At 35.6% G+C, this 12445-nt stretch overlaps 1 protein-coding gene across 3 annotated transcripts in view; it reads right to left on the reverse strand.

Annotated features, from left to right (window-relative positions):
* The window catches only part of LOC110455797 (protein tyrosine phosphatase type IVA 2-like), a 53819-nt gene that overhangs the window by 15003 nt on the left and 26371 nt on the right, over window positions 1-12445 (reverse strand). For 2 of the 3 annotated variants that reach the window (XM_021506180.1, XM_021506196.1), the window contains 2 exons: window positions 2748-4186; window positions 2179-2271 (listed from right to left, as the gene is read on the reverse strand). In XM_021506180.1, the coding sequence (XP_021361855.1) occupies window positions 2179-2271; window positions 2748-2861 (207 nt within the window). In that variant the 5' untranslated portion in view covers window positions 2862-4186. Of the gene's footprint in view, window positions 1-2178; window positions 2272-2747; window positions 4187-7169; window positions 7477-12445 lie in introns of those variants that run through there. The other variant, XM_021506188.1, reaches the window with a different exon arrangement.

Genomic DNA, 12445 nt, shown 5'->3' on the forward strand with positions numbered 1-12445 from the left:
ATGGAGTGTGTATGTAATGGTCATTCTGATTGGTTAAAAGTTTATTTGGAGAAGAACGATAACTCGGTATATCCGCTAGGTGGCAGTGGAGGGAATTATGAAAACACGGCTATATCCGCCAAGGGTTAGTGGAGTGTATACGAAGCGAACACTTGGCTAGCGAAGATGACTCGCAGTGGTTTTTCCTTTATTCAGTAACTTCCTTTTGGATAGAGTTAGTTAAGTCAGCACACTTCCGATGACCAGCTGCAGGCAGCTCATATGGATAGAGCAATGCCATAACAATCTGAAGTCAAGGGTTCGAATCCAAGTTTAGCCCCAATGATTTGTTTTTGGTATCTTATTTATTTTATCTTTATTATTATTTCTCATAAAAGTAAGGTACGGTTTTCTCTACAGAACTGATTTATCAAAGCTTAGCTTAAAGCCATGCTGGCAAAATCTTAGCATAGGTTATAAGCTTAGGGGCTCCAGATCCTTCAACAATAGCCCCAGTCATTCATATGTCTGTATTTATCAAAATCCTTGATCTTTAAGTTTTATCTAATGCAGTTGTTTTTAATATAAATGTTACTTCCTTTGGAACGTATATTGTGTGTGTATTTATAACTGATTATGTAAAATTTTATTAATTAAATTTATCAAATGAATACAATCGTTGACGAATGAAATTAAAACAGCACCGCTGATAAGCATGCCTGTGGAGTTTGTCAGTCTGTTCTATATTTGGTATCAGCCATGGTTTTATATATAGGTATAGATTTAATTAGTCTGGCACTATCAATGCTAAATATTACAATCAAACTCTACGTTTATGTATAATTAGCTCAGCTCAGTTCTGGCAAAAGATTTCCTACGAGTTTGTACCACATATAAAAAGGTCAACGGTTACTGATCATGACGGCTCAGTAGGCAGTAAAGGTTAAACACACACGTGTTGTACCTCACAGCCATTATGTCAGCCTTTGGTACAGGTATTTTACTGTTTCTTCTCAGTATCCTAGCTGTCTTTGATGATTTATATATATATAATTATAAAGCAGAGCAGTTTTAACCCTTTCACCACTGAAGACCATAATGGACTCATCCAGATCAAAGCATGGAAGAGTTTACTTAAGTTACATAGGGGTTAACCTCCCTACTGGTCGAGTTGGAGAGAAATAAGAGACCAAATGTTGATGTTTCATAGCAAGAAATTGTTCATCTTACATTATTAAGAAATGTTTAGGCAAATTTACATGTTTAAGACACTTTACTTCAATGTGTATTTATGCACTCGGAAATATAGACTTAGCCCATATTGGTCCATTGGGACATTTCAGAACAAAATTTATTCCGGAATAATTTAGCTATTTTCAATTTTTAAGGTCAAAGTTTTGGAACAGGTGTCAGGGTTTCCTGTCTTTTGTAGTGAATGGCAATGGGTTTAAAATCTTAATTGATATCAGTTTGTAATCTTATTGATGATTGATTGAACTTTTGGTTTATAATCTTATGGGACTGAAGTGAGAACACTAGTACTACTGTTACATCATGATCAACAGACAGAGTTTTTGAAGGTATACATCGGGTTTAGTTTTTTTATCATGAATGGATTTTCAGTAACTTTTATGCAGCTTTGTCAATCATATAGAATAAATTACTTTCAATGTACACTTTAAATAGTATACATTTGACACTTTGATTTCAATAACGACCCAATAATATCAACTATTGAGTTTGTAATCGACAATCATAAACGGAAAGGGTAAAAGGATATTTTTGTTAATTATAAGTGAGCATCAGGTCGTCACTAGTCTCTAGTGTGGGGATACAGTGTACTTCCAATGTACTGACTTGGGTTCCATAGGCATAGAAACTGGGCAAATTTTCAATAATGAACAACTGGAATAAATATAAGGGTTTGGGACGAAAAATCTTCAAATTGTTAAAGTCCTCCATCAATACTGATGATTGTATACCGACATAATGAAGAACTTGAATGCTTTTCAAGTGTTATTACTTATTAAAGATTAGTGAAAATCTGTGTCAAGTTTTGCTGACAAGGTCATGGCAGAATGCATAAATGGCCTGACTGAGCTATTCGCTGACCTTTTTCAGTCACTGACCTTTGAGACAACCATCAGAGCTTGACGTCTGACCTCGAGGGTATATTTTGGTACAAGCGTATTAACTCACCAAGACCCGGATGCCCTGGGTATCCAGCTTCTCCGTCTTGTATGTTGGCTCACACACCCTGACAACATCTTTAGCACCACGTTTCTCGAGTTCCTGTAAGAATGAAGAATGCTCAATGTCTTTAGGTGTTTGCGACAATTAATACAGGTCATGATAATAGATAATTAGAGGATATATATATATATGTAAGGCCACAAGATTGTGAAAAATTGCCATCACAATTTCCAGCACTCAATGCAAATTATATCAAAAAAACCTTCTAGCAATATACGTCCAAGCTAATCATATACAACTTATGGTGGCAGTCTTACATTTCCAGGAATTGGAAATATGGCATCATTAACAATAAATTCATAACAATTAGGGTAATAGGTGTTTTATTTAAAGCATTTATTTAAATTCCTTTCAGTGAATAAAACAAGGTTTTAATTATGTAAATCTTTGCTTGATCATGAATGTGATAAAGAATTTCTGGGAAAAAATCGAAATCAAAGTCGGCAGGAAAGTGGTTGCTTCATCAGTTTTTATGCCTGAAACATATATTTCAGGCCAAGTACAAAAATACTTACTTCTATAAATTTGTCCATGGTGGCATCTGTTGGCCTGTCCATGATCAAGAATCTCATATTCTTATACTCGATCTCAGCCGGGTCGGGTCGTCTGGCCTTCATGTTTGCAGACATTAGCTAAACAAATCCTCGAAAATTAAACAATCCAGATCCAAGGAAAGCTTGTGTAACACTACGACTTCCCTACTTCCTGAAGTGAACTGGAGACTGTGATGTCCCACAGTCAGTAAACCTTTACATTGAAGTTTCCAAACTTTCTCTTTACGGGAAATGACACATCAGATTTCCGTAATGTTTTCCCCACGAATTCAAGGACACATGACCATATTACCACAAGAGTGAAACAACAGGTGCATCAAATTATTAATGTAAGCAATGATTCTGTGAAAGGCATCCACATTAAAAACCAAGTCCCGGAATAAATATCCACGATTCACGAAAAAATAAATCCAGTTTTTTCTACAATATGAACACAATATATATCCGTATAAAGCAGAGAAAAATATATATATTTATATTCTTAGCTATTTGAATATCAATGCACCACCTATATATATATTTATATATATATACAGTTTTAATAACTGGAACACAACAGTTAATATATAATATATATCTTACACACGGAACAACAATCAAACACTCAGATGAACAGGATGAATTCTGAGGTACGTGTAAACGAAAACACAATAATTCCACCGAGACTAAACTGACAAATGAAAGACCAGCGGGCGTCTGTATTACTATGAACCCACATCCAACTCGTAATTTTTCCTCAATTGTCCATAAACTTAAAAACAAATATGTCTATAGTTTTTGAGAGACTAGACAAACTTCTTTAATTTAACCCATCTAAACTTTTGAAATCCAATATTACAACAGTGATAGATTCAAGTTTTCTTGGTGTAGCAACCGATCACTTTGTGTTTCTTGTCGATTCAAAGTCAGCCAAGAATTGTTCCTTGTTCACTCTTTCTGTAACTGCTCGTAAGCTGACATGTATTTAAATTTGCACACTCGCAGTGTCACCAACGAAATCTCGGGGGCAGGAGGTAAATCTCACGGGAGGTATACAAGCACCGTTTATATACTATAATGGCTGGTCCAACACTCACGACGGCTACATCTGTAAGACGGAACAGCAAGACAGGCACTGCTCGCTTTGGCAAAGGTGACGACACACTTGTTGACAAAAACAGAAAAAATTACGATGACAAAACGATAGTTGATCACAGAGATCCTAGATGAAATCTGTCTCCACACAGGGAGGAGAAGATCCAAGGAGGAGCTCCAGCAGACAGACAGTAACAGACACGATGACGGCGGCGGCGATGAGAGAGATGAGGAGGATGACACACTTAAAGTGCGTGTTGAGCCTGGCAGTAATCTCCACTGTTCGTCACGAACTCCATAAATGTGTGACCCAATTCACCAAAAAACTGAAACATAAAAAGGAGAAATTATGAACAACTTGCAAAAAAAAAACTTGTGTCAACATATCATTTGTTTTTTCAGTGTTTCACATCATTGAAACAACAAAGGTCATCATTATAAAGATGTTTGTTTTTGTTTTTTTTTGTATTGTTTAACGGCCCATCGACAATGTAAGTCATTTAGGACCAACAATACTGTAAAAAGAGACATCACTATTAAGATGAAAGGGCCTCTCAAGACTTATAAATTGCTGGCGATAAATCTGACCCGTACCGCTCTTACCCGTATGATCAGCTGTTCACAACATAGCTTACAGATCCCATCTCATTAAATTCAGCATCAAGGGTACTTTTATTTTCTAAATAAATATATGGCTTGTTTCTGGCAGAGTCCAAGATGGAAGTCACATACACTTTATGTAGAAGTTAATCACTTTTTCCTGATTTATTTTAATTTTTTATGCAATTAATATTTCATGAAGCCAAATTAGATATTCTTATAACTAGCTTAGCATCAAAGAAGATAAATCCAAGTTTGAAATTGTGAAATAAAAGTTTACATTTCATTAAATTACAAATTTGCATTTGATGTGGGAGAAAATAATTGTTCCCCACTTTAGGAGTTGAACGGAAAAATCTCAACCCTCGGGATAAGATTTTCGTCTATATTGATGTGACATAAATTGTCAGGGTGAGGACAATACAATCCCTCATTTATGGCTAAGCCCCAAAGCTTGGATCAACAGAGACTTGATAATATTTTATTAGGTTTCCCTGCAGTAGAAGCACTGTGATAGACATTCACTTAACCTCATACATTTACTTGACCTTGAAACTGTATGACAGCAAATCTGGTGAGAATATTCTACAATGTAGCTACATAACAAAACCAAAGGTGCCTAGCTAGGAAGACACTGTGAAAGAGTGGGCTACTTATATCAGAATAGAAAACAGATCTCCATGTCCCAGGAGTTGTAATGGGGGCAGCAGAATAGTTCTGGGGCCGTACTCATGAAAACATTTTCATGCTCAAACTCAGACTCTGTAATTGAGTCCCATTTCTTTTTCTGTCAATAAATTATCAAAAAAAATCATTTTGTCAATGAATTGAATGAAAGAAGTTTTGAGACTTAAATTTGAACATTGTTGTCAAAGTTTTCATCCGACTTTTTGATTGTACCACCTGATCTTTTCTGTGTACACAATCAGACCATGAGTATGCCAATGATGGACCAATTTCACACAATTCTAATTTTAGCCTTAGATTAATTTACATTGTACATGCTTGCGAAATTCTTCCACAATGAATAGTATTAATTAAAGTATTTGCTAAAGAAAAAGTGGACAGCTGGATAGACAGTACAGTANTAATCCAAATTGTATTGGTTTACAATGTAAATTTAAAATCAAGGGTTGACTTATGTCCACCTGCTACTAAAAACCATTTTATACACTTTGAACTTTAAGCTCCAACTTGGCCAAAAGACATATTTGTTAGGAAAATTTACTTCCTAACCAAAGCTTAAGTAGTTTTTTAGGTGGATGCTAATCAGATAGCAATAGAAAACAGCACGCAATAATTTCAACCGATTAATTGATTATGGGATTTCATAATTGATTAGTCGCAATTGGTTGTGTAACCGATTAGTTTTCGATTTTAATTGATCATCGGACACCACTAGAAAATAGTAAACTTTTTTTCAGCAATTATTGATCCGGTCTGTAATCGTGATATGCATCATCCTTATATAGAGCATAATATGTGCAGCAGCAGTTTAAGTAATGTTAAAAATCCTGGAAGAAATTGATACATACTAAATATTGAAATGCTGTCGCGTCGTTCATTGTCGGCTTACATATTGATGTACTATCTACTCTTGTTTTACTAGTAACACAACGGACATTTCATTTGCATTATAATTGTCCATTGATTTCAATTAAATGTCCATTATGTTACCAACGTCCATTATGTTACATGCAATGTCCATTATGTTATTTGAACTAAATATCCCAATACTTTTTGCAGCATTGCCTATTTTCGGTTCTTTTTGCTCATGGTATATCAATTTATAACCATAAGCAAATATATAGTTGTTTCATGAACAAGCATATGCATTGATGTTAAAAATTCTATTCGGAACAGACCCCGTCACTATGCAATTACCTAAGCCATTGATATAGTTTGATTTTTGCCCTAACGAAAAAACTGAGGAAACTATTGTCCATGTCCTACTTATGAAATTGTACTGCTGTTCTAAATTAAACAAAATTTAAGTTAAAGTTCCTGTTTTTTACCTTTAAAAAATCAATTTTAAAATTGGTAACATAATGGACATTTTTACCTTAATTACCAAATTTCCGTTGCTATGGTAACCAAACAGGTAATATTTCAGATTTCCGGTATTGAAATAATTAAATACTGATATATGTACTTCAGTTTGGTTATATAAAATTGATTGTTTATTGATGTTGTTTTTGCATTTTTTTTCAATTCAGAAAATTGACAATTTCTGATAATGACTCATATACATAGTTACACTTTAACTAGGTCTCCCATATTTTCCAAATATGATCCAAATGCAAAACCTTATAAATCATAAATATAATCTTCAATATATATAATGTTAACCCTGAAATTATCATAAGTCTATTTACAACCAGAATTCACTGTATGCTAAACTGTATATATATTACGTTACATTTGTTCTTCAACATTTCTATAGGACAACAGTAAATAACACCTTGGCTTTCAGTAGAACCTTGAGAGCATACGTTAGTCATTGACTCCCTAAAATGACCTTCGACTCTAGGGTTTGAAATGGCATGTATATTTGATATATGTTTTGGCCATATGAACATTTTGGGAAAAGTTAATAAGACTTCAAAAATTGCTAAAAATCACAGGTCAACTGAAAACCCCTGAAAATACATGTATCAATATAGCTCTAAATAAGATAATGAATTTAAACAGAAAGCTATTAAACCACACCTCATTGACCAGGTCAGGTTACTCGTCCGTTACTTGCGCGGCTGAATCGTGGAAACGAACATCCATGAATATCAGAATCGTAGAAGAACTGTGGACGTCTAGTGACAGTCCTATATAAATCCACACACATAGGAAGTTTCAAAGCTCCACACTGGACAGTCGTATACAGGTGAAATCCGACAGGTAACACAAACAGCCCTCCTTTATAACTAGAATCATCACCAAATAGCAGGCTAGTCCGACCCTACACAGGATTTATATATTAACACAACAACCTCAGGAAACTGCTTCTGACTGAATGCCGTACCTGCACATGTGTACCAACACATATACCTGTACACACCGGATTGACAGCCAGAGCCAGAGATGTACGCGTATACATACACACAGGACTACAGAGTAGCATGTGCTCATCACATTTATGCAACATAATACTGTACTCTTATTTGTATCAGAGAGAGATAGACAGGGCCAACTCAACAGAATACTTTACTCTTATTTGTTTCAGAGAGATAGACAGGGCCAACTCAACAGAATAATGTACTCTTATTTGTTTCAGAGAGATAGACAGGGCCAACTCAACAGAATACTGTACTCTTACTTGTATCAGAGAGAAAGACAGGGCCAACTCAACAGAATACTGTACTCTTATTTGTATCAGAGATAGATAGACAGGGCCAACTCAACAGAATACTGTACTCTAATTTGTATCAGAGAGATAGACAGGGCCAACTCAACAGAATACTATACTCTTATTTGCATCAGAGAGAGATAGACAGGGACAACTCAACAGAATACTGTACTCTTACTTGTATCAGAGAAAGATAGACAGGGCCAACTCAACAGAATACTGTACTCTTACTTGTATCAGAGAGAGAGAGACAGGGGCAACGCAACAGAATACTGTACTCTTATTTATATCAGAGAAAGATAGACAGGGCCAACTCAACAGAATACTATACTCTTACTTGTATCAGAGAGAGATAGACAGGACCAACTCAACAGAATACTGTACTCTTACTTGTATCAGAGAAAGATAGACAGGGCCAACTCAACAGAATACTGTACTCTAATTTGTATCAGAGAGATAGACAGGGCCAACTCAACTGAATACTGTACTCTTATTTGTATCAGAGAGAGAGAGACAGGGCCAACTCAACAGAATACTGTACTCTTACTTGTATCAGAGAGAGATAGACAGGACCAACTCAACAGAATACTGTACTCTTACTTGTATCAGAGAGAAAGACAGGGCCAACTCTACAGAATACTGTACTCTTATTTGTATCAGAGATAGATAGACAGGGCCAGCTCAACAGAATACTGTACTCTTATTTGTATCACAGAGATAGACAGGGCCAACTCAACAGAATACTGTACTCTTACTTGTATCAGAGAGATAGACAGGGCCAACTCAACTGAATACTGTACTCTTACTTGTATCAGAGAGAAAGACAGGGCCAACTCTACAGAATACTGTACTCTTATTTGTATCAGAGAGATAGACAGGGACAACTCAACAGAATACTGTACTCTTACTTGTATCAGAGAAAGATAGACAGGGCCAACTCAACAGAATACTATACTCTTATTTGCATCAGAGAGAGATAGACAGGGACAACTCAACAGAATACTGTACTCTTATTTGTTTCAGAGAGAGATAGACAGGGCCAACTCAACAGAATACTGTTCTCTTACTTGTATCAGAGAGAGATAGACAGGACCAACTCAACAGAATACTGTACTCTTATTTGTTTCAGAGAGAGATAGACAGGGCCAACTGAACAGAATACTGTACTCTTATTTGTATCAGAGATAGATAGACAGGGCCAACTCAACAGAATACTGTACTCTTAGTTGTATCAGAGATAGATAGACAGGGCCAACTCAACAGAATACTGTACTTTTACTTGTATCAGAGAGATAGACAGGGACAACTCAACAGAATACTGTACTCTTACTTGTATCAGAGAGAAAGACAGGGCCAACTCTACAGAATACTGTACTCTTATTTGTATCAGAGAGAGATAGACAGAGACAACTCAACAGAATACTGTAGTCTTATTTGTATCAGAGAGAGATAGACAGGGCCTACTCAACAGAATACTGTACTCTTATTTGTATCTGAGAGAGATAGACAGAGACAACTCAACAGAATACTGTAGTCTTATTTGTATCAGAGAGATAGACAGGGCCAACTCAACTGAATACTGTACTCTTACTTGTATCAGAGAGAAAGACAGGGCCAACTCAACAGAATACTGTACTCTAATTTGTATCAGAGAGATAGACAGGGCCAACTCAACTGAATACTGTACTCTTACTTGTATCAGAGAGAGATAGACAGGGACAACTCAACAGAATACTGTACTCTTACTTGTATCAGAGAGATAGACAGGGCCAACTCAACTGAATACTGTACTCTTACTTGTATCAGAGAGATAGACAGGGCCAACTCAACTGAATACTGTACTCTTACTTGTATCAGAGAGATAGACAGGGCCAACTCAACTGAATACTGTACTCTTATTTGTATCAGAGAGATAGACAGGGCCAACTCAACTGAATACTGTACTCTTACTTGTATCAGAGAGAGATAGACAGGACCAACTCAACAGAATACTGTACTCTTACTTGTATCAGAGAAAGATAGACAGGGCCAACTCAACAGAATACTATAGTCTTATTTGTATCAGAGAGAGATAGACAGGGCTAACTCAACAGAATACTGTACTCTTATTTGTATCAGAGAGAGAGAGACAGGGCCAACTCAACAGAATACTGTACTATTATTTGTATCAGAGAGAGATAGACAGGGCCAACTCAACAGAATACTGTGATCTGTATTTGTCAGAGATGTGTGTTTATATATAAAGGGCCATCCAAAATATATTTGTTTTTCCTCAAGATCTCTAGACTGTGATGGTATGAACAAATAACACTGGTGATATATTAATTAATATATACCAGTATAAGTTCTATTATCATCAGGTTACCTGACCAAAATAGAAAACTGTTTCTTGCGATTACAATACTTTTCTGTGAATGGTTCATAACTATTTTTTCTCATCAGCAGATGCCAATTTCATTTTCAAAACCTAAAGACATGTGATCGATTCAATTGAAGAAACCGTCTGAAATTAGCATATATGCCTTGTTTTAACTCTGTTCAGAGCTAATGTCAATCATGACTTCACAATTGTGTCTCGCTGTTGTTATAACATCATTGGAACTTTCAACTTTCGATATCATAAATATAACCTACCTCCATGTCAAATTTCAAAAAGATTATACTTTCGGATTCTGAGATAAGGACCATACGTATACGGCCTCATGGAATATATTTGATAGGTGACCTTGAACTTGACCTTTTTTTTAATCCCTATTACACATCTATGTACTACAATGTATCACCATATCAAATTTCAGAAAGATTAGTTTTGGATCCTGAGGAAATTTTGAAACACTGAATTGTGCATGGACTGCAGACTAACAGACATGGCGAGTTATTATTGCCCATCCCCTTCCTTAAATCCCTAATGTAGGGTCTCCTAATAAAATTAAGTGAGAAGGCTATTCTACATTAATGAGTCAGTGTAGAGAGACAGGAAACAAACAACATGTTTATTATGGTCTATATATACACCTGTGTAACTGTGTTCTGCCATCAACAATGTCTACACAGCATAGATGACAATACAAAACATGAATGTAGACTGTTGTTCTGTGTACATATGTGCCATCAGTAATTGTAACCATGAGGTGTACACTCACCTTCATTAACCTACAAACCTGTTACCCATTATATACCTACAAGATTCTGTAGCCAGCTAACGTAAATATGCATAAGGCCTAAACAAATGTGTTTCAGGTTTCCCATCCAACCCTCCTCCTGCCAACTCAAAAGTTTATCAAGCAATTAAAAATACGTAAATAATACTGTACTCTTATTTGTATCAGAGAGACTTACTAGGTATTTCTTTTCTTAAATATATGTATAGTAGGTAAGAAAAAGGAAGTCTGACTCTCCCAAATCTCATGTAAACATGTTACATTTTCTAACATTTTTACTGAAATACCGGTAGTAAACCTGAAGAAAAAAAATCTACCCTAAATATTTTGGCATGATGCCAGTATGTGAATTAAAGTCTGGTATTTACATATTTACAGGCAAATCAATTACATATATAATCATAAATAATCTTCATCTCAAATAATTTTGAATCTTTTTCAATATTTTTAAACTGTCAATTTACTATTTTGTCAAGGAGCACTGCTGAATATCAAAACTAATAACGATATAGTGTCATGGCATGGTAGTGCATTGATACTAAATTCCAGCTGAAATGTTGTTGTTTTTTAAAATAAAAGATAAGACATACATTTGACACCAAAAAAGTTCAAATCTAATCATGACCCAAATTACATAATTATTTCAACAATATTGTTTTTCGTTTCTAAGTAAATAATCTTGTGACAAAACTTTGCCAGATATTTCTTATTGTATGGGAATCAATTATAGCAGAATGTCTACTGTAAGACCACAAGGAATGGGTGGAGCGAGGCAATAACAATCAGAAGCAATACACATGTTTAAGTATGTTACACATTCCTGTACAGCCCGCAGACCACCAAAACAAACACCTGAAAGGCTGTGTAACACATAGGTACATCTACATCTATATGGGCCAGGACAAATACATCTACCTGGGCTGGGACAAATACATCTACCTGGGCCGGGACATATAGGCATCCTTCCTGGGCCAGGACAAATAATCCAAAACATATATGTAGCTATATGGGCACCATTCTCTGGCCAGGACAAATAATCCAAAACACATATGTACACGTAGCTATATGGGCACCATTCTCTGGCCAGGACAAATACATCTACTCAAAAACAAACTAGGCACCATATCTTGGCCAGGACAAATACTTCCAAACATTATTCTAATTAAGGCACTCAATAACAGTCCATGACCCTATAAACACAGACGCTGCTCACCGGTCAGAACAAATATTCCATATATTGCAGATATATCAATATAATATGCTTACAAAAATTTGTATCCAAAAACAACGAACACATACATTGTATATACACATGACAAACACACAATTAAATTGTGTCTTTCTTTCGAAATTTCTTCTGCTTGATATGTATGCAACCGTGTTATTTTAATTGGTCAAACAAATTGTTGCAAGGAGTTTGAAATCACTAATCAGCAATACAGAACAGTCTTAACTTCAAATACAGCAGCATGTTTATGTGTGCA

Source organism: Mizuhopecten yessoensis, unplaced genomic scaffold (assembly GCF_002113885.1).
Source record: "Mizuhopecten yessoensis strain PY_sf001 unplaced genomic scaffold, ASM211388v2 scaffold965, whole genome shotgun sequence".
NCBI classification, from domain to species: domain Eukaryota; kingdom Metazoa; phylum Mollusca; class Bivalvia; order Pectinida; family Pectinidae; genus Mizuhopecten; species Mizuhopecten yessoensis.